Source organism: Spea bombifrons, chromosome 4, assembly GCF_027358695.1.
Source record: "Spea bombifrons isolate aSpeBom1 chromosome 4, aSpeBom1.2.pri, whole genome shotgun sequence".
Classification (NCBI taxonomy): Eukaryota; Metazoa; Chordata; class Amphibia; order Anura; family Pelobatidae; genus Spea; species Spea bombifrons.
Genome location: NC_071090.1, coordinates 103,607,284 through 103,631,114, shown reverse-complemented (window position 1 = coordinate 103,631,114; position 23,831 = coordinate 103,607,284). Strand labels below are relative to the sequence as shown.

The 23,831-nt window shown below is 40.3% G+C and overlaps 1 protein-coding gene and 6 non-coding genes across 7 annotated transcripts; 5 read left to right on the top strand and 2 right to left on the bottom strand.

Moving 5' to 3' along the window:
• The first annotated feature begins 726 nt into the window (after nt 1-726).
• LOC128491543 (hepatic lectin-like) lies at nt 727-7,810 on the top strand. Its single transcript, XM_053463861.1, has 4 exons — nt 727-757; nt 3,502-3,644; nt 6,132-6,244; nt 7,243-7,810. The coding sequence occupies exons 1-4, from the start codon at nt 727-729 to the stop codon at nt 7,373-7,375; spliced, it is 420 nt and encodes a 139-aa protein (XP_053319836.1). The 3' UTR covers nt 7,376-7,810.
• Nucleotides 7,811-9,222: 1,412 nt separating this feature from the next.
• Nucleotides 9,223-9,294, top strand: TRNAE-CUC (transfer RNA glutamic acid (anticodon CUC)). Its single transcript has one exon. It is a non-coding gene; the product is annotated as a tRNA-Glu (tRNA).
• Nucleotides 9,295-9,719: 425 nt separating this feature from the next.
• TRNAN-GUU (transfer RNA asparagine (anticodon GUU)) lies at nt 9,720-9,793 on the bottom strand. The gene has a single exon. It is a non-coding gene; the product is annotated as a tRNA-Asn (tRNA).
• Nucleotides 9,794-18,967: 9,174 nt separating this feature from the next.
• TRNAK-UUU (transfer RNA lysine (anticodon UUU)) lies at nt 18,968-19,040 on the top strand. The gene has a single exon. It is a non-coding gene; the product is annotated as a tRNA-Lys (tRNA).
• A 323-nt stretch (nt 19,041-19,363) lies between these two features.
• TRNAK-CUU (transfer RNA lysine (anticodon CUU)) lies at nt 19,364-19,436 on the top strand. Its single transcript has one exon. It is a non-coding gene; the product is annotated as a tRNA-Lys (tRNA).
• Nucleotides 19,437-20,077: 641 nt separating this feature from the next.
• TRNAN-GUU (transfer RNA asparagine (anticodon GUU)) lies at nt 20,078-20,151 on the bottom strand. Its single transcript has one exon. It is a non-coding gene; the product is annotated as a tRNA-Asn (tRNA).
• An 816-nt stretch (nt 20,152-20,967) lies between these two features.
• On the top strand, nt 20,968-21,040 carry TRNAV-CAC (transfer RNA valine (anticodon CAC)). Its single transcript has one exon. It is a non-coding gene; the product is annotated as a tRNA-Val (tRNA).
• The last annotated feature ends 2,791 nt before the right edge of the window (nt 21,041-23,831 follow it).

Below are 23,831 nucleotides of genomic sequence, written 5' to 3'. Positions count from 1 at the left end.
ATTAGTTCAGGCAGCTTTTATAATGGGAAAAGGGAAATAACTTTAGCGAATGAAAATGCTTGTTCAGCCACTTTTAGGCAAACCTCCAAAACAATTACACAAAACAAATGACAAAAACAAGCTATAGGTGGTTTTAATAAATTGTTTTAGCAATAAGATATATATATATATATATATATATATATATATATAGTTACCAGCACTCTAGGTCTTTTTTCCAATAAATACAGATTCCTCTTTTGCAGGTCAACGTTTCAGTCTTTATTTGACTTTCATCAGGACTCCTGCCCAAACACCACACTGACAAAACTAGAATTTACAGACTAAGGCAAACCAATAGATTAGGTAAAGAGGGCCTGGCTCGCAAGTTTACAATCTAGATTAAATCTCAACAATCAAGTTAAATAGGCATAAATTTCACCTAAAATAAGGTAAACTGGACCATGCTTCTTATATTGATAAATATTTAAACCTCATCTCACCATATCCAGGGTCACCTAAGCCCTTCCTCTGACAAATATTCTACCAGGTTTGACGCGTCATATTATCAACATAAACCCATTAAATTCTGAAGCATGGCAGATTATGAAAAATCAGCTAATTTAAATATCCTTGCCTTAATTTAACCAAAGTTACTGAAGTTACTAATATGCTGTGGCCTGATATTGTCGGCTTTATGTTTTTCCCTATTAAGCATCCAGATCGGGAGCTTCTGAAATAGCCAGCATGAATGAGCTGAACAACATGAAGAATAATGGTGAGATTACGTACTGAAATAGGAGGGTGACCCAGGACTGTTTGAATTTAAGTGGGTGCCAGAGGAAAGTGATCATTCCCCATCCATTTATAGCTTTAGGGGTCCATAGTATTTAGAATGGGAATCCGAAATATCTTACTTGTACTTGACACCCATAGCACCTTTATGTATTAAATTACCCCCATTCCATCTTGCAGATGGAAGAAGAAATGCTCCACAGGACATGCCCCTCATTAATATAGGCAAGATTAGTACCGGATAATAAAAATCCTACACCAGAAGAAGACCTACCCTGTAATAGCACTAAATTAAATCAGGGCTTATTTTGCTAGTAATATCCTCTTAAAGCAGATCTGCCACATTTCCCAAAGCCCTATATTTGTGTAATGGTGTTTAAAGATTAAAATCCATTTTATATGTATTAAATTAGACCAGCTATCTTACAGGGAGTCTCTATTCCCCATGTTTGTGGAGACCACTTTGCATGAATTCCAGAAAAACAAAAGGACCACATTCCTTTACTAATGCCTAAACTTTTTTTCACGACCTTGCCTGGGAGGACAAGATATTTAACCTATTGAGAGGTCCACCTTTTTAATTTGGTGGACCCCAAGGCTGGGACAATTTGTTTTAGAATTTTGCTACAGATTTAAATGACAACTCTTTCAAACAGCTTACACTTTACCTAGGTAACCTATGTATTTTTCTGGACAGGTTAAGCTATTCATAGATGCCTAGTTTAAAGCAAGCCATGCAATATATCACAGGCTATCATAGCTCATTACCCTTAACATCCTTCTGGTTGTAGGTCTTCATACTTGTAGTTCACAAAGCTCATCTGCCATATCTCATATGGCTGCTTGGTCTGTGAAAGAATCCTTAAAAGCAGGAATGTGATTTTTAATACTGGCCAATTGGCCACATTCTGTCTTCTGCTGTGTCATCATGGATATATATATATATATAAATATATATATATATATATATATATATATAAATATATATATATATATATTTTTTTTATTATTATTATTTTTATTTATTTTTTTAAGTTATCATAGCTTGGGGGACCTCAAGTGTTCCACTGCATATGTGGTTGGCCATGTACCCCAGCAGGCAAGCCAGTATCTTATACCTTACTGCATGGTTTGCATAGAAAGAATGGTTTTCCATCAAATACATGTGACATCTTTATATAAAACAGACAATTAACCACTATGTCATTTTCAATGTGTTCTCTTGCAGTGACTGATCTTACTGAAAAAATGAGCAACTTTGAAACATCCTTAAAAAAATCTGGTATGGTATTGTAATATAAAGTATCATTTGACAAAACAATACAACAAAGCGATCAGTAAAATGAAAAACCGAACAAAATAATAGTACATTAAGCAGTCAGGTTGTAGTTGATAGAGATGACCAGATGGTTTCTTGGTATGAACTGAGCCATGACCAACTCCATCTTGGGCTCATTGATCCACATAAAAGCAAAACCAGGCTGAGTTATAGCACGAAAAGTATTTTGCGTCACTTTTTCTACCTGGCATGGAATCGGTCCACAACCAGCTCATACAATTTAAACATATCTACATAATACATTTTAGGGATCCTGTCACCCAATATGGCCACACATGACTTTAGCCCAACTTTGGCAAGCTTTATGTAATCCTAACTTGGCGGTATTGCTTACCATGGAGCTGATCCAACCTAAAAAGACCCACAAGTAAGAGGATAAGGACACAATAGGAGTGGTCACTGGTACATACTGTAGGTCCTTCCAAGTTGGACAATCCAGATGTCATGTTTGCCCAGATTCATATCTCTTCAGTCCAGCAGACCAGGAGAGAAAAAGCTGGGTAAGATTCCTTCACAGAGTCTTCTCCAGTATCGTAGCCAACACTTCTTTTACTGCTACTCTGTCATTTTTCTAAAGTTTTAGATTTTACAATAGTAGACGCTAAATAAACCGGTGTAAATGCAGATGAAATTTCAGGAAATGTATGACGTGTAAATCCCTGCTGCACATATGCCAAGAGAACAGACATTTTAACTTCCTGATCTTGGGATATGAGGATTATTCCTCCCCCATTGTTAAATTGATGATTAGTTCAGGCAGCTTTTATAATGGGAAAAGGGACTTTTAGACAAACCTCCAAAACAATTACACAAAACAAATGACAAAAACAAGCTATAGGTGGTTTTAATATATATATATGGTTATATATATATATATACACACACAGTCTATAGATAGTTACCAGCACTCTAGGTCTTTTTCCAATAAATACAGATTCCTCTTTTGCAGGTCAACGTTTCAGTCTTTATTTGACTTTCATCAGGACTCCTGCCAAAACACCACACTGACAAAACTAGAATTTACAGACTAAGGCAAACCAATAGATTAGGTAAAGAGGGCCCTTGCTCGCAAGTTTACAATCTAGATTAAATTTCAACAATCAAGTTAAATAGGCATGAATTTCACCTAAAATAAGGTAAACTGGACCATGCTTCTTATATTGATAAATATTTAAACCTCATCTCACCATATCCAGGGTCACCTAAGCCCTTCCTCTGACAAATATTCTACCAGGTTTGACGCGTCATATTATCAACATAAACCCATTAAATTCTGAAGCATGGCGGATTATGAAAAATCAGCTAATTTAAATATCCTTGCCTTAATTTAACCAAAGTTTTTTTTTTCGCTCTTAAATCTATCTTGGGCTGACACTGTCTTTTCTTAGGTCCATCCTGTGACAGTGAATGGTTACGACTTAATGGCAACTGCTATTACTTCAGCGTTACTAAATGGAACTGGAGGAAGTCCAGGTTTCTGTGTGTCACCAAGGGAAGTGATCTAGCTGTGATTAACGATGATATGGAGCAGGTACGTTATTTCATGTAGTTTGGTATTAAAATCCTTAATTGTGGCCCCAAATCACATAAGGTACTCATTGGAGTCAGTTTTCCACGGGTTCCAGTACGTTTCACTTCGTGACGCTCTTCTGTGTAGAGCCTAGAGAATGAGAGCTGGAATCACATCCATTACACGACATGCATGGGTAGCGTACTTCATTGTCTCTCTCAACTTAAGAAAATAAATGTAATGAAAGGGATTTGACAAAGTACGGGAAGGGGACTTTATTTCAAAAGAGAAATGTTAGAACAAGAGACCATAATCTAAAAGTAGACAGTCAGAGGTTCCCATTAGAAGCAGCAGAGGCCCATACAGCAAGAGAATTTAGATATGCATGGCATAGGCATTAAACTAGCGGGAATCTAAGATAAGACAGAGGACCAGTTTATATCTCTACATCAGGAAAAATGGGCACACTAGATGGCCCGATTGGTTCTTATACTCAGCTTCTTATGTTTCTGTGAAGGAGCAGACTTTGGAATATACTATATTATCTTTAGCACAACCCAGTTATCAGTCACTCCCATGAGGCCGTTGCCATGAGTTGGATTTAACATGGTCTGCGTCTGAGGCGTATTTAACTAAAAAAGAACAAAGGGCTCATTCACACTTTGTGTGTATTACAGACTACGCTGATATCACCACTCCCTTTCCTTTGTGTTATCGCCTCCCGTCCACATGTGCACACTACGGGTTCTTCTAATCTGATAATTCTGCTCTCTTGATGTTAGTTTATGAGTAAATTATAGGGTTCCCGAGGGAGATCCAACAATAAAGCAGCGAAGTCTGGATAGTTGGAGTGGATGTAGCCTGTATTCTTACAAACAAATCATATCGTAACGCCAAGGGTGTGATAAAGGGGAACAAAAGAATACGCCTTACGAATTTCATTCCAAACGGCACTTAATCATAGGCGATTGTGTCTCTCCCAGCTAGTTTGGTGCAACAAGCCGGAGTAAAAGCATAGTAAGTGTCAGATGTCTTTCCAGTGGCGAAGGACGAAGAAGATCTGGTCCTTCTGCAGGCCTTTTGGCTGAGGAGGGCAGGGAATATAGCCCCAGAAAATAAAAAGTAGGGGATCGCTTACCATTGTGGAACGCCTGACACCGGATTATCGCTTTTTTCACTACACATCGAAGCACTAAATCCCAGCTAAAAAATAAAAATATTAATTTTGATGTTGGAGCCAAATGGGGCCTGTGACGTGTGTGTAGAAGGGAAAAGATTAAGTGTAAGGGGGTTTCTGACTTCTGACATGCTGGACATGGAAAAGGAAAAATGGACACACTGCATAAGCTAATACAACGGGATGATCTATAAAAGAACCGCAAGCATGTGGTTCTTATAGCTTCATGATATTATTAGCCTCTATGTGTATTTGATGTCATTTGTGCCATGAAAACCCAAGAAATAATTATACATATATTGCATGACTGTGTGTACTATTTGTAATTAATGGCACACTCATTTTTAACCGCTGTTAATACCTCACACCTTATTTGGTCCTTAGTCTAGTCTTTTATTTAAGATAACCTTTTGCTTGCCATACATTCTTAAGTTCTTATAACATCTACCACTTCTGCTGGAAGGCTGTTCCACTTACGAACTGCCCTTTTTTTTAACTAAATATTCTTTACATTGTATCTAAGCTTCTGACTGTGTAATCTAGACTATGACCTCTTCTCCCAACATTTTGTAGCAAATATGTTTACACAGTTGAGTAATCGCCCTTGTGTATGTTTTCTCCCATCTTTTTCACCCACAACATTTTTATACTCCATGCTTAGATGAAAATAATACTATTATGATTTTTGCATGAACGTTAAGCTACAGTGCCTTGCAAAAGTACCCCCCCCCCATTGGCATATTTCCTATTTTGTTGCTTTACAACCTGGAACTAAATGGATTTTTATTTGGATTTTATATAATGGGAATATACAAAATAGTCCAAATTGGTGAAATGAAGGAAATAACTTTTTCCTACAGAATAAAAACACTCGAGTGGTTTAAGGGGAAAATATTTAAATGTCTTGGAATGGCCTAGTAAATCAAATGATAATTCCAGGTTATTATGCAACAAAATAGAAAAAAAAGGGGTGAATACTTTTGCAAGGCATTGTACATCGAAATGCAATGAGAATGTTTTGTTTTCATGACAAGTACCTCTTATAGCAATCTTTATGTAAAGTATGCAGGTATATAGTCGCCAAACAGAAGCCCAGCACTCCACATGGAGTAGGAGGTGTTTATTGCAGTGGAGTTAGCATTTCAACTCACCAGGAGTCCTTGTCATGCCATGATGCGTTGCCACCTGTTTTGCAATAAACACCTCCTTTTCCACCTTCATCTGAATTGCTGAGTGTTTGTTTGGAGAGTATGTTGTACTTGGGAACTGGTGGAGCTAAGTAATTGAATATATGCAGCTATATACTTCTCCCATTCTCTTTCTAAATCCAGAGATTTATCTCGTTAATAACCTTTGGCCAATGTTATTGGATCGGTCTGAGTTACAAAGAAGATGAAGGTGGATGGTCTTGGGTAGACGGAACAGACTATAATACATCATATAAGTAGGTTTTTTTTCTTATTTTTTAAACTAAAAAACACAATGAGATCCCTTCAGGTCTGTTTCATTACATATTTTGTGATCCTGTTACTGCACACTGAATGTATGTGAGAGCCATGTATACTTAATCTCTTACAGTATCCTTTCAGTTTCAGTCTAGTAATTCACTAGTTGGAACTCTAATCTCGGTTGATTAGCGGATTGCTTACATTGCGGTCTAAAAGGAGACTCAAGGTGGAGAGAGGGAGGGGTTGGAAATAGAGAAAGAAAAGACAAGACATTTTGATGATGGTCTCATATGCTAGTTCCTTTATAACACACCAACTAACCATGATCACACCAAGCAGGACCCTGTCAAACCTTAATCCTGTTGTGGTAGGCTTCATCTATTCCAATGACCCGCTTACTAATTATATACAGTGCCCCTCTTTTATGGGCAGGAATATGAAAGGGCAGTGTCAAAAAAATAACCTTTGTAAAAAAAAAAAAAGTTGAGGGGGCACAATATTCCAATCTTGCCTCGTGGGCAAAAGGCCAGCTACAGTTCTGTTCACAACAACCAAGCAGCATGAGGGCCTGTCTCTGTACTTATTTGTAAACTATAAAGAAAACCTTTTGAGCGTTTTCCTCTTTCTCAGGTCTGAAGAAATATCTGAGGAACAAAGGAAAACGTTTGAAAGCTTGTCTTTTAAGTATTATGTTAATCCAATATAAAAGGTATTTGACTGTGGTATCTTAAGCCCCCCCCCCCATATATTGTTCCTAGAGTCCCACTGCTTGGGGTACTTTGAAGTAGCAGCGGGCTAAGTAATTAATGGTCTTATCGTGTGACGGAATCCCCAATATTTACGCCTTGGGTGAATTTTGAATAGTACTCACTGGGTATGCACTAAATTCTTGTTTTTGAATAATACCAGTTTATTTACTAGAACAATGAAAACAAGTATAGATTCCCATTTCCATCAATAAGCTGTGGTGTGATTTTTGTTCTGCTATCTGCAGGTCCTGGAACACAAGTAAACGAAATGATCTTGGTAAAAAAGAAGAATGTGCCCAGCTATCGGTCTATGGAGAGTGGAATAATGTGCAATGCAGCTACAACCAATGCTATGCTGTTTGTGAAATGAAACAATGAGGTGACGTCATCCAGACACCGATATTCACAATATATCTGAAATGAGAAATATAAACAATACATTTGGGATTGTCTCTTAATGTATACCTGTAATGTATTGTATGTTTTTTTTTCTCAATCTCATTAAATTATTACCTACTATTATTTTCTTTCCATTTTGGCATTACCAGTACCACACTGCCTCATAGTAGCAGCCTGTCATATAGTAATAAAGTACATATGCCCATCCGTTTCAACCTATCACATGTGTTGCACCTTTTCATCCAAATGTAGGAAATGTCATTTATTTTACTTTGTCTTTTAAGCCATCTGCTTGTGCAAGGACCACATTCCAATCAGTGTTTAGAGGCATGTCTGGTAGCTGAGTAGCATAGGACCTGTTCATAACAAATAAATAGAGGACAATAGTTACTAGAGTCTCAAGATAGTAATCACTTGTGACAAGTTTAAGCCACTGACATTAATCTGTGAGGCCGAACCAAAATCATTTACCTTAACGGTCATCAATAAGTGATCTTGTTGTAATAATTATATATTTAAAAATAAAATTCTTGTGTTTTCTTCCATAATGTGTGTGTTTTTTTTCCCCCTTGAATGACCCATGTAGCAAAGCATTAGATGGTCAGATGCCCTTTAGGGTTTATCAACCTACCTGTGTACATACCTGCAGTGTGTCTTATTACAGTTTAAAGGGCCAGTGGTCACTCTGCATAATCCCCCCTGGTTACTTTACTAGCATATCCATTTACACTATTTGTTCGTTTTTGTGTAAATCCTGTTAAATCCTTGTAATAGGTTCCCTAGTTTGTGATTGGGTGTTATAATTGCTTCAAATCTTTCCCTTCTCATTAATGCCTGTTTAGGAAGCCAATTAGAATGTTGATCTATGTTAACGTACTTTTAGCACCTTTGTCTGAAAAAAGCCCTTTGTGTGTGTGGCCTGCTTCTGGTGTACTCTGGTGTACACAGGTGCTTGGTGGTATGGAGATTTTTCCCAGAGAAGCATTTTTACTCCAGGACCAGACCAGCTACCCAACCTGTGCCAGGGTATAAATAAGGGGAAGACAGCAACAGAGGCCAGGAATAGAGCGGTCACCCTGCTTCCCGTTACAACCCCTCTCTTAGCTGTCACTGATGGGATGGGGGCATGAAGTCCTAATGATCAGATTTCCCCTATGCATTAAAGGGGTTAACTCTGGGTTAACTCAACATGAACGCTGTCATGGAGCAATTGGCAAAAGGGGAGGGGAAGAAACCAGGTGATTTGTCCTTGAAGTCACAATGATCGCTCCGTATGAGTGATCAGAGACCTGGGAGGCTTTCTTGTAGCTATTGGTATTCCCGTATCTCTTTTTTGTAGCAGAGAAGCAAGGGTGGATCCAGAGCCTGACCTCAGGAGGGGCAGTCCCACCAACACCCACCCAGACACTCAGCACTAACAAACACAATCAACCCTAACACAAATGCATACAGATTAACTTACACACTCAGACACCCACATAAACATCCTCAGATATTCGAGCTAAAACAACCACACACGTACATACCCAGACAGACCCTAACATACATGCAGCTAATTACTTGACACAGCCTGCCCCTGCGAGCTACCATATCCCTACAGGGTCTTAACTCCTTAACGCTACTCCTGTAGCATGCCTATGTCTATCCCAGGGAGTGATGCATAAATTGCCCCTTTGCCCCCTCAATGCAAAGAAGTACCAGGTATGTCATTGGTCCTCGAGTGGCATTTTCTGATGACATATCCGGCATGTATTCCGTCGCGAAGGGGTTAAGTAATGTATATATGTATGTATGAAAAAACGAATCAGTGGAAACTGTAGTAACCTTCCCTGGTGGTCTAGTGGTTAGGATTCGGCGCTCTCACCGCCGCGGCCCGGGTTCGATTCCCGGTCAGGGAATTTCTTTTTTCATTTCTATGATGTTCAAAAAATACATGCTATTGAAAACGTCAAATAGCAGACGATGCTTTGACAACCCACAATAGTACCTTGTAGACACTATCTCTACTCTAATACAAAGACTGTATTACATTTAAAAGAACATATATAATGGGAAAGTAATTTACGCTTTACAGTATGTCCTAGTCAGTAGTGCCAAAACAGTGCAATGTATTTTCTAAATACATATATACATATAATAACTAAGTTTATATTTCAAGAATTATCAAGGAAATAATTTAGCCTTTATATTTCTTTACATTTATATTATAAATTATTTATTCATTTAATATGAAGCCTAAATTATTTCCTTGATAATTCTCGAAGTATAAGCTCAGTTTTTACCGTTTAGGGATCATTACAACAACCAATAAACAAAACACGTCCGTCCCTGGGTGGGCTTGAACCACCAACCTTTCGGTTAACAGCCGAACGCGCTAACCGATTGCGCCACAGAGACGTTCCGGTTAATCGTGTGGCATTCACAGAATATCTATAACTTCTCATCAATTTCGATTCAACGCGTCATATTTCCGAGTAGAAAATTACTAGTTCCGCCTCCCAGTGACTGGTTCCCGCCTCCCCCGTATCAGTGGATTGCAGAGCTGTTCATTTATATGAATACCGTAGAGAATAGTAATTTTATGTTATACTCCAGCGTATAACTAGCATATGTTATACTCCAGCGTATAACTAGCATGCCTAGCATATTTTTCAATTTCTTAAATCGTAGTATGTAAGGAAATAAATTAAACTGTAACACGACTTACAGTGCTACCGAACCTCAGACGCCATATGTCATAAAGATAACACTTCCTGCACTCACACAGGTCGTTTGCTATAACAGCAGAGTGGCGCAGCGGAAGCGTGCTGGGCCCATAACCCAGAGGTCGATGGATCGAAACCATCCTCTGCTAATTTTTTTTTTTTTATTATTATTATATTATTGCAGCTAGCTGAGTAGGATAAGGCAAATCAGTGCGTACATTTAATCCTTTGAGTGCTGCTGAACTTTGTAAAACCTTCCTCCCATATAGTGATAAAGTACATATGCCCATCAGTTTCAACCTATCACATACATGTGTTGCACCTTTTCATCCAAATGTAGGAAATGTCATTTATTTTACTTTGGTTTTTTTTTACATCTGCTTGTGCAAGGACCACATTCCTATCAGTGTTTAGAGGCATGTCTGATAGGTGAGTAGCATAGGACCTGTTCATAACAAATAAATAGAGGACAATAATTACTAGAGTCTCATGATTGTAATCACTTGTGACAAGTTTAAGCCACTGACATTAATCTGTGAGGCCGATCCAAAATCATTTACCTTAACGGTCATCAATAAGTGATCTTGTTGTAATAATTATGAATTTAAAAATAAAAGTCTTGTGTTTTCTTTCATAATGTATACATACATACATACATACTTTAAAACTGCATAGCTGCTATCGTTATATACTGGTGCAAACCTTGATGGTGGTACAGCATAACTGTTATCTTCAGTGTATGGCTTACTAGGGATGCACCGAACTGAAAATTCTGGACTGAAACCAAAACCCAAACTTCAGCATTCACTTGGCCGAAACCAAAATCAAAAACGAAAATGACCAAAACCCCCACTTTTATTAAAAGTAAGTAACACACCAAAATTGGACAAAAAAATTCAATAACAATATTAATACATATATATATATATACATATATATATATATATATATATATATTTATGTTAACAGCAATCACAAACCTATCATGATACACACTTACTAATCCACTCTCACTCTCGCTGAATGTTTTCCTGCCTTTCCTCCGTCACTGTCATTTTCCCCGCTACAGCTCCTCCTCCTCCGCCTTTTATTATTATTATTATCTTTTATTTATATAGCGCCAACAATTTACGCAGAGCTTAATACAATACATATATTCAAATGGTATGACAAGACAAGAATTGACAAACCAATACATTAGGTGGAGAGAGCCCTGCTCGCAAGCTTACAATCTTAAGGGAATGGGGTGACAAACATAAGGCACAGAGAAAGGCGCGAGGTAGTGTGGTGGTTGTATCAATGACAAGGAAGTTCCAGCAGCTAAAATGGTATGCTTCTCGTAAAAAGTGAGTCTTGAATGTTGGGAGGGAGGGTGAAAGCTGAAGGTTTGATGGAAGTAGATTCCAGAGATATGGGGCAGCTGGAGTGAAATCTTGTAGACGGGAAAGAGGTGATAAGTGAGGAGGAGAGCCTTAGCCCATGGGAAGAATGTAGGGATCAAGTAGGAGAGTATTTGCTTATGAGGGCAGAAATGTATGGAGGAGCAGTGTTATGGAGGGCTTTATATGTTAGTACCAGGATTTTAAATTTAATTCTAAAGGTAATTGGGAGCCAGTGGAGGGTTTCACAGAGTGGGAATGCAGAAGAGGAGCGGCGTGCAAGGAAGATATGCCTAGCAGCAGAATTTAGGACAGACTGTAGAGGAGAGAGTCGAGACAGTGAAATACCAACCAGAAGAGTGTTGCAATAGTAAAGACAGGAAATGATAAGTGAATGAACCAGAGTTTTTGTGGATTCTTGAGTGAGGAATGGGCAGATGCAAGAGATGTTTTGGCGAGGGACTGAATGTGAGGGATGAAGGAGAGGTTAGAGTCGAGGATGACCCCGAGGCATCAGGCCTGGTTAGTAGGAGAGATAGTCGTGTTGTTAATGGTGATAGAGAATTCAGGTAGTGGAGTGGAGATGGAAGGAGGTAGCATTGTGACATCGATGAAGAAATAGCAGACAAGCAGTTAGTAATACGGGACATGAGAGATGGAGAGAGATCAGGAGAAGACAGGTAGATTTGGGTGTCATCTGCATATAGATGATACTGGAGGCCAAATGAGTTGATTAATTTGCCAAGAGATAAAGTATAAAGAGAGAACAGCATAGGGGCAAGGACTGAACCTTGGGGAACGCCAGCCAAGAGTGGAAGGGGTGATGATGTCTTGCCAGAGAAGCTGACAGTGAAGGAACGGTTAGCCAGATATGGGGAGATCCAGGAGAGAGCTGTATCTCGAATGCCTGTAGAAGCAAGTGAGTCAAGAAGAAGGTGGTGATCAACAGTATCAAAAGCAGCAGAGAGATCCAATAGTATTAGAATGGAGAAGTGACTTTTTGCTTTGAGAAAGACCAGAAGAGGATGTCATGGAGAGGAGTTTGGAGCTAGCAGAGTTGTTAGATATATCTAAAGGAATGTTAAAGTCACCCATAACAAGACAGGGGATATTAGGAGAGAGGAAGAAAGGGAGCCAGGCAGAAAAGTGTTCAAACAACTGTGAGGTAGGACCAGAGCCGGCCTTAAGTGTTCTGGCGCCCTGTGCGGACTACTCCTCTGGTGCCCCTTCTCACTACCCCTCCCTCTGCCCCTTCTCACTATCCCCCCTCTGCCCCTTCTCACTATCCCCCCTTCTTACTATGCCCCCCTCTGCCCCTTCTCACTACCCCCGCCCCTAACTATCTACTCCCTCTCCCTACTTCTCATTATCCTCACTTACCTTGTTGCTGGAGTCCTGCGTTGGGAGCGGGAAGCATCCGTCTTCCCGCTCTGACGCGGTGCTGGCATTTCATGTTGAGCGCCGGAATATGATGTCAGATTCCGGCTCTCAACATGAAATGCCGGCACCATGACAGAGTCACGGAGAGTAACATGTAGGATGCCTACACCACCACCCTTTCTGCCATCAGGCCTAGGAGTGTGGCTGAAGTGTAATCCTCCAAAGGAGAGTGCAGCGGAGGAGGTAGTATCATGGGAGGGGATCTAGGTTTCAGTTAGTGCTAGGAGGTTAAAAGCATGGAAGAGAAAAAGTTCATGTATACAGACGAGTTTGTTGCATACTGAGCGGGCATTCCATAGGGCACAGTTAAAGATGGGAGGGAGTTTATGGTTGGAGATAATAGGGATAAGATTGTTGCGCATGTTGGTTGAGTTTAGTGGTTGACTGTGATAGGAATAGGCAAGAACAGAGCCGGCCTTAGGTGTTCTGGCGCCCTGTGCGGACTACTCGTCTGGCGCCCCCCCCATCCCAAAAAAAGAAAGGAATCAAAACTTGTAACAAAACCCCAATCACTATATACTACGCCAAACATTGATGTGGTGTAGGCCTACCACTTCATTGTCTGGCTTAGTAGTAGGGATGCACCGAAACGAATTCTGGACTGAAACCAAAAGTGCAGCATTTACCTGGCCGAAACCGAATATGACCCCCCCACACACATAACAAAACAATTAAATAACAATATTTATATTTATATATATATATATATATATATATATATATATATGATTAACAGCAATCACATTCTTATCATGCCCGCAGATTCCAGGATGTACTCGTAGACTACTTGGCATGATAGGAGTATGATTGCCCTATGTACCCCGTCTCACTCCATTCTCCCTACCTACCCCCTCCTAACTATCTACCCTCTCCCTCTTTGAAGTTCACTTACCTTTCAGAAGTCCTGAGGTGGGGGTGCAAGGCCTCTGCCTCCCAGCTCTGCCACTGTATGGAACAGTATAGAGTGATGGGAGTTATGATGTACTTTAGAGCATAATTATATAATGAAAAATACATTGGAAATGGTACAGCATAACACCCATCACTCTCACACCCTTACCAATCCACACACATACACCAATCCACACATATACACCAATCCACACATATATACCAATCCACACACATACACCAATCCACACACATACACCAATCCACACACATACACCAATCCACACATATACACCAATCCACTCCACACATACACCAATCCACACATATACACCAATCCACACATATACACCAATCCACTCCACACATATACACCAATCCACATATATACACCAATCCACACACACATACCAATCCACACATATACACCAATCCACACATATACACCAATCCACACATATACACCAATCCACACATATACACCAATCCACACGCATACCAATCCACATGCATACCAATCCACACACGTATACACCAATCCACACATATACACCAATCCACACATATATACCAATCCACACATATACACCAATCCACACATATACACCAATCCACACATATATACCAATCCACACATATACACCAATCCACTCCACACATACACCAATCCACACATATACACCAATCCACACATATACACCAATCCACACATATACACCAATCCACTCCACACATATACACCAATCCACATATATACACCAATCCACACACACATACCAATCCACACATATACACCAATCCACACATATACACCAATCCACACATATACACCAATCCACACATATACACCAATCCACACATATACACCAATCCACACATATACACCAATCCACTCCACACATATACACCAATCCACTCCACACATATACACCAATCCACATATATACACCAATCCACACACACATACCAATCCACACATATACACCAATCCACACATATACACCAATCCACACATATACACCAATCCACACATATACACCAATCCACACGCATACCAATCCACATGCATACCAATCCACACACGTATACACCAATCCACACATATACACCAATCCACACATATACACCAAACCACACATATACACCAATCCACACATACACCAATCCACACATATACACCAAACCACACATATATACTAATCCACACATATACCAAACCACACATATATACCAAACCACACATATATACTAATCCACACATATACCAAACCACACATATATACCAAACCACACATATATACCAAACCACACATATATACTAATCCACACATATACACCAATCCACTCTCACTGTCACTCTATGCTTTCCTACCTTTCCTCTTTCAGTTTCTTTGCCTCCTCTTCGCTCTTCTTCTTAGTTCTTCTGTCTTCTCTTCTTCCGGGTCAGAGGGCACGGAGACCGGTGGGCGCGGCTTCAGTGCTGTGCGCCGGGATCTGACAGCAAACCCCGGCGCACAGCAGCTGTTGCCGCGGGGATCACAAGGGAGCGGTATCGGAGGTCTGTTAAAGACCTCCGATACTGCTCCCTTGCGAGCCTGCTCCTCCAGCGGCGGACATTACAATCCACTCCACACATATACACCAATCCACATATATACACCAATCCACACACACATACCAATCCACACATATACACCAATCCACACATATACACCAATCCACACATATACACCAATCCACACATATACACCAATCCACACGCATACCAATCCACATGCATACCAATCCACACACGTATACACCAATCCACACATATACACCAATCCACACATATACACCAATCCACACATATACACCAATCCACACATATATACCAATCCACACATATACACCAATCCACTCCACACATACACCAATCCACACATATACACCAATCCACACATATACACCAATCCACACATATACACCAATCCACACATATACACCAATCCACTCCACACATATACACCAATCCACATATATACACCAATCCACACACACATACCAATCCACACATATACACCAATCCACACATATACACCAATCCACACATATACACCAATCCACACATATACACCAATCCACACATATACACCAATCCACACATATACACCAATCCACTCCACACATATACACCAATCCACTCCACACATATACACCAATCCACATATATACACCAATCCACACACACATACCAATCCACACATATACACCAATCCACACATATACACCAATCCACACATATACACCAATCCACACGCATACCAATCCACATGCATACCAATCCACACACGTATACACCAATCCACACATATACACCAATCCACACATATACACCAAACCACACATATACACCAATCCACACATACACCAATCCACACATATACACCAAACCACACATATATACTAATCCACACATATACCAAACCACACATATATACCAAACCACACATATATACTAATCCACACATATACCAAACCACACATATATACCAAACCACACATATATACCAAACCACACATATATACTAATCCACACATATACACCAATCCACTCTCACTGTCACTCTATGCTTTCCTACCTTTCCTCTTTCAGTTTCTTTGCCTCCTCTTCGCTCTTCTTCTTAGTTCTTCTGTCTTCTCTTCTTCCGGGTCAGAGGGCACGGAGACCGGTGGGCGCGGCTTCAGTGCTGTGCGCCGGGATCTGACAGCAAACCCCGGCGCACAGCAGCTGTTGCCGCGGGGATCACAAGGGAGCGGTATCGGAGGTCTGTTAAAGACCTCCGATACTGCTCCCTTGCGAGCCTGCTCCTCCAGCGGCGGACATTACTGTCCGTCTCTGGAGGGGTGCCGGGTGCCCCCATACTGGCGGCAGCGGACCCCGCGGCGGCAGGGGCGTCGGACCGCGCTGCGGCGGATCCCGCGGCGGCAGTGGCGTCGGACCGCGCTGCGGCGGCGGCGGACCCCGCGGCGGCGCCCCCTGGAGTGTGGCGCCCTGTGCGGTCGCACAGGTCGCACACCCCAAAGGCCGGCCCTGGGCAAGAATATGTGTGGGACAGAAGTAGCAGAGCAAACATAGGCAGGTTTCACGTCTAAAGGTTTAGTGTTGAGGTACTGGGGTAGCTGTGGGTAACCTGCTTTCTTCAGTGGTACTTGGTATGTCGTTTCCCTCCAGTGTAACTCTTAACTATCCATTTATGAGAAGGCCACTTGGGGAGGGGCCACAGCAGCTACATTTCAAAGTGAGGCCTAGGAATAAATAGGGCTGCCTCACAAGTGGTCAGATAAGGTGATTGCATACAGGAGGCAGATGTTTCACACCTTGGCTAACAAATGCAATTAAGCTAGACTAGAGAGCACCAAATTAAACCCTTTGATAGCAGCAGGGTATGGAGACATGCAGGATACAGACATACCAAGTGTAAAGCAGGGGTAACAGCAGGAGATGGGGGGGGTTCAGATGAAATATGTGATCATACCAAGTGTAAAGCAGGAGTAGCAGCAGGAGATGGGGGGGTTCACACATGTATGTGTGTATAAGGGCAGTGTACATGTATGTGTGTGTGTAAGGGCAGTGTCCATGTACAGGGCTGGCCTTAGGGGTGTGCGACCTGTGTGGCCGCACAGGCGCCCACACAGGTCGCACACCCCTAAGGCAGCAGGGGCAGCTGCCTGGGACTTAAACATCGTTTTTTGTTTTTTAAACGCAGAGGAGACACATGAAGTTTTCAGCAACTGCTTGGTGCCCCTCACTCTCCTACGCGAGGCATCTGTCTCTGTCGCGGCGTTTCATGCTGAGCGCCGGAATATGACGTCATGACTGTGCAGACAAAAATCAAGCGTGTTTTAAGTGGCAATGCAAGCACGACATTTTAAAGTGCGATTGCTTGTATTGGTGAGTTCTGCGAGATTTTTTTTAAAAAAGTGTCCCTCTTTCATATTTTCAAATGTTGGGAGGTATGTGTGACCATATTCAGCCATAAAATTTAAATTATCAGATGTGAAATATCTGCAAAGTCACCTTTCTGCCCTTCCCCTCCCTCTGACCCTGAACCCTCCCATACACTGAGCTTTTCTTCCTCTTCTACATTAAACCGATTCTCACTTGTCAATAAAAAATTAGGTTCATGCTCTTCTTCTCACCATTCTGCTGATACTGTTCAATTACTAAAGTTACAAACCTCAGACTTCATATTGCATATAGGGAAGGCTCAGTTTTTAGTGCACTTTAGCAAACTAAATAAGCCAGAGCACTATATCAGCAGAGTGGCGCAGCGGAAGCGTGCTGGGCCCATAACCCAGAGGTCGATGGATCGAAACCATCCTCTGCTAATTTTTTTTTTTATGCTTCTACATTTTATTATTGTTCCCCAGAAGATATTGAGTCATCAACTACTTCTGACATATTGAAATAATCTAAAGGTCTGGAAATTCTAACTTCTGTGATGTAATAATGACTAACCCTTGCCAAAGCTGAAGTGATCTGTTTTTTCTTCTTTTTGGGGGTCCCTTATGTCTCCTGACGGGTCTATGTCTATACAAATGTATGTCTATACCAATTATCAATTTGTTTTGGTATTTGTGTTTGTAATGTATTTATTTGATATGTCTTTAAAATGGATTGAGATATTTTTGTTGTTTTGTATGACAGACTTGTTTGCATTTAATGGCATATCTCTGTTTCAACATATATTTATGTTATACGTCTTGTGCATGTAATTTAAGTTTATTAAAAGGATTATTAAAAAAAAGAAAGTAAATGGAGTATATAATATAGCAGAAACAGACAGAGGGGAAATACATAACTGGGAAAAAAGGATGGCAGACTTGGAGGTCAATATCAAACATGAAAGGCTGCAAGAGATAGCAAGCATGGGGGGAATATAAGGCTGTTTTATATTCCTCTATGTCTGCAAGTCATGTATTGTTATTATTATATTAAATAATGGTTATATGAAAACCCTAATGCTTTACATCTTTCCAGTAAGGAATGTCTCGCTATCTGGGTTGTATTTGACTAGTCGGTTTGTACACTTGAACCTTTGACTACTACTTACATTTGTGACACTTTCCTGGATATGACACTTTCCCGATTATGAGCCGAACTGCACTTGTGAGCCCGGATAGCTCAGTCGGTAGAGCATCAGACTTTTAATCTGAGGGTCCAGGGTTCAAGTCCCTGTTCGGGCGCTTCATTTTCTTTTTTTTTCTACCACAGTTGAGATGGATTGTGATTTCATTTTTAACAAGACTTTAAATACATAAATTACAATTTGTAAAAAAAAATATCATAATATGAACGTTTTGACTCAGATAGGCTAAATTTCCAAGGCTAAAAATATTTCTACTATCATACTACCCAAAGTTGTCTGTTTTACTCCTTTAACAGTCCTTTAGTGAATATCCAAAGAGGGTACTTCATTGAAAACAGATGTTTTTACCAATGCATTAAACTGTGTAAATGACTATCAAACACATTACATTACGATCAGCATGGAGCACGCCCACAAGCCGCCCGGCTAGCTCAGTCGGTAGAGCATGAGACTCTTAATCTCAGGGTCGTGGGTTCGAGCCCCACGTTGGGCGTTCAGTTTTGATTCGGAATCATTGTATTATGCATTTATTTATTGACGCCTTGGTCATATTTTGTAAACGTCAATGTTTGCAAGTTTACCAAAAATTTGGAAGTGTGTGTTCATGAGTAGAAATGAATATTCGCAGTATTCAAATTAATTGACATTATTTAATGTTTTACCATTAATTAAAAAACGAAAATAGCCATCACGACCCTGGGTGGGCTTAATCCACCAACCTTTCAGCTAACTGCCGAGCACGCTAACCATATATGCATTTTTTTAATTCACACTTTGGTCATATTTTATAAATGTCAGTGTTTTCAAGTTTACCAAAAATTTGGAAGTGTGTGTTCATGAGTAGGAATGAATATTCTCAGTATTCAAATTAATTGACATTATTTAATGTTTTACCATTAATTAAAAAACGAAAATAGCCATCACGACCCTGGGTGGGCTTAATCCACCAACCTTTCAGTTAACTGCCGAGCACGCTAACCATTTATGCATTTTTTTTAATTCACACTTTGGTCATATTTTATAAATGTCAGTGTTTGCAAGTTTACCAACATTTTGGAAGTGTGTGTTCATGAGTGGGAATGAGTGACATTAATTAATGTTTTAAAATTAATTAAAAAACTAAAATAATCATCGCGTCCCTGGGTGGGCTTGAACCACCAACCTTTCGGTTAACAGCCGAACGCGCTAACCGATTGCGCCACAGAGACCGTGGTGCTTGATAACTGTTCAAACAATAGCAATAGGAGCTTTCATTCAGATTTCAGATACTGTCAAATAGAAACATACAAAGTGACGGCAGATAAGAACCATTCGGCCCATTCACTCTGCCCGACCTCTGAATACTTTCCTCAATATCTGGCCTTATTCTATACCTAGCTTAGCCTTATCCAATGCTTGTTTAAATGTCTATCTACCACTTCTGCTGGAAGGCTATTCCATGCATCCACTACCCTTTTTGTAACGTAATACCATATTTGCTCGATTATAAGACAACCCCCCAAAATCTAGGCAAAAGTAAGACTAAGTAGGGGGCAACGTGAACTGCTGAGCCAGTCCTGCTTACAATGCTATTTTATTTAACAGCAACATTCATGTACCTCTTCATGTCACATATCCCTATACCAAATCAAGAATCAAGAACAGAAAAATGAATCCAGACCACAAAAACTGGCAGAACTTTGAAAGTGTAGCAAGTTTCTCCAAGCATCTCTAAATTGTTAGCTAAACCAAAATGAATTGAACGTTTTAGCCACAAATGATGCCTTCTACAATATATGGAGGGGTCAGATGAAGATGAGAAACTAAACGTATTCTCACTAAATGTATTCTCACTTACTAGTTTATTAGTATTTTCTTTTTTTCCCGCCAATATATATATATATATATATATATATATATATATATATAATTGTATTTTGGATGTAAATATATATATATATATATATATATATAGCATATCTCACTATGCAGCCAAATTACACATTAAGACATGGGATCGAATACAACAAGCTTCCTCGCATCTGGTTTCTGTAGTGTAGTGGTTATCACGTTCGCCTCACACGCGAAAGGTCCCCGGTTCGAAACCGGGCAGAAACACTTTTCTTTCTAACGCCATTTAGCAACTTCAAATAATTTTTTAAAGCCGATTTCTTTAATTAGTTCCAAGATCACACGGCCTCACCTAAAGTCTGTTTAAATTGTCCTGAAAGCTTTTTAGATGTGCAGTCAGTCGTTTATTTTGCTACACAGCGCGGGAGAAGCTGACCAATTCCTGACAAGGGGTTGTTACAGTGAAATTCTTGTCAGCCACCTCTTTATGCCTTAGGTATAGAATGCCTGCAAAGCTCATAACGAGCAGAGTGGCGCAGCGGAAGCGTGCTGGGCCCATAACCCAGAGGTCGATGGATCGAAACCATCCTCTGCTAAATTTTTTTTCTCTAAGATTTATATTTACTTTGCACATTCAGTTAAATTTTCTAAATACTTTGTAAAAATTCAAATGATTTCTTGTTTTAAATTACCCCCTAAATGTTAATCAAATATATTAAATATTGGTAAAATGTCTAATGTGGTTTCATCAGCTATTTAGCTCTGTGATGTTTTGTGAAGGCATTCTTGGGTAACATCATCTGCTGCACAGCTTTTTTTAAGTAAATATTTTGAATGCCATATGGTAAGCAAAATGTTGGATAGGAAAGCAACTAGCAGAACAGTACTCTAAAATCATGACTGTCCCAACTCAGGAAGAATAGCAGGTTTGTGAAGATACATATAGCATCATATTCTACATCCATTCAGTGCAGGGGAGCTTACATAGATGGTTGCTGGAGGAGCTTAGTTCGCTGTACATAGTGCCACCAAGCTAGCACAGGCCTAAATACATCAGTGTTTCTATTATCTAGTAAATTGTTAGTAAAAATGGTTCTTGGAAGTCAAATAAAAAAAACATTAAGGAAGTGTATCGGTCTAAAATTAGGACTATGTTTGTCTTCAAGGCTTGATTAAGATAACAAAGATGGGGCAAAACAGAAAAAGAGAAATTGACAGAAATGTACATTTTGCCCAAAAGCAAGAACCATTGTAAAAGCAATGTAACCAAAAGGAGGATTGTCGTAGTTAACCAGCAATCTGAAGGTAATACAGTATTAGCTCGATTATAAGACGACCCCCCCGAAAATTTGAAGATTAATTTAGGAAAAAAGTAAAAGCCTGAATATTAGACTACCCTATAGGAAAAAAGTTCTACTAGTAAATATTAATTCACATGTAAACTATTTTTTTTATTAAAACTATGATTGAGAAAAATGCATTTCTTGTTTTTATTTCCTTTTATTTGCCACTCTGCCTCCAGATATGCCACTCTGCCCCCCCAGATATGCCTTATCCCTCCTATATGCCACTCTGCCCCCCAGATATGCCGTATACCCCCTATATGCCACTCTGCCCCAGATATGCCTTATACCCTCCTATTTACCACTCTGCCCCCCAGATATGCCTTATATGCTCTATGCCACTCTGCCCCCCGACTTACCAATTCATCCCCAGACTTGTCCCCCATGCTCCAGACTCCCTGGTGTCTACTGGGGGCAACCGGTGAACGTCTGCGCGATGTGCGTAGACAACCTTCGCTACCTGTAACTTCCACTGGGGCTTCTATGCTCCATCGTAGTAGCCCCAGCGGAAATTATGAGTAGCAGCGGGGGTTGTCTGTGTGCATCATGTAGACATTCACCGGCTGCCGGAGAGGAGGATCCAGGACCCCTGCAGCACTGCGGGGGAGCTGGATCTTAGTCTTGTAGTCAGACCTCTATTTGAATATAAGACGAATGGTATTTTGCAGAGCATTTGCTCTGAAAAAAAACCTTGTCTTATATTCAAGCAAATATGGTAACAAATGTGGTAATGCGTGTGTGTAAGTAGCATGTTGCAAAATCTCATAAGAGAATATTAAAAGGTTATTTCTTCTTTTGTGAACAAAGCAAATAAACAAAATAAAAACAAGAGAGAACTTCTAAGTCAGCTATTCTATTTCCTCCAGGGCAGACTAAAAGGAGCCATTACCCGGAATGTGCAGTACATGCATGTTTTTTCAAAACACTTTGAACCAAATAGATAAAATAGATGCGGTATGTTGATTGTGTTGTTTGTCCACCCACCTCTTGAGAATTGACCACAAATTCTCAATGGGATTAAGGTCTGATGAGTTCCTGGCCCATGGACCCAAAATTTCAATGTTTTGTTTCCCAAGCCAATTAGTTATCACTTTTTCCTTATGGCACGGTGCTCCATCATGCTGGAAAAGGGATTGTTCGTCACCAAACTGTTCTTGGATGGTTGGGAGAAGTTTCTTTTTAAAGGATGTTAGTACTATTATTTATTCATGGCTGTGTTCATAGGCAAAATTGTGAGTGAGCTGACTCCCTTGCCTGAGAAGCAACCCCACACATGAATAGTCTCAGGATGCTTTACTGTTGGCATGACACAGGACTAATGGTAGCGCTCACCTTGTCTTCTCCGTATAAGCTTTTTTCTGGATGCCTCAAACAATCGGAAAGGGGATTCATTAGAGAAAATGACTTTACCCCAGTCCTCAGCAGTCCAATCCCTGTACCTTTTGCAGAATATCAGTCTGTTCCTGGTGTTTTTCCTGGAGAGAAGTGGCTTCTTTGCTGCCCTTCTTGACACCAGGCCATCCTCCAAAAGGCTTTGCCTCACTGTGCATGCAGATGCACTCACACCTGCCTGCTCCCATTCCTGAGCAAACTCTGCACTGGTGGCCCCAACCCACAGCTAAATCAACTTTAGGAGACGGTCCTGGCGCTTGCTGGACTTTCTTGGGTCCCTGACACATTCTTCACTACAATTGAAGTTCTCTCCTTGAAGTTCT

What these genes read in the sequence shown, in the direction of transcription:
- LOC128491543 (XM_053463861.1), top strand. Translation starts at nt 727, where the DNA reads ATGAATGAGCTGAACAACATGAAGAATAATG. An exon ending in GAACAACATGAAGAATAATG is followed by an intron (nt 758 to 3,501) that starts GTGAGATTACGT and finishes GTCTTTTCTTAG; the next exon opens with GTCCATCCTGTGACAGTGAA. An exon ending in TTAACGATGATATGGAGCAG is followed by an intron (nt 3,645 to 6,131) that starts GTACGTTATTTC and finishes TTCTAAATCCAG; the next exon opens with AGATTTATCTCGTTAATAAC.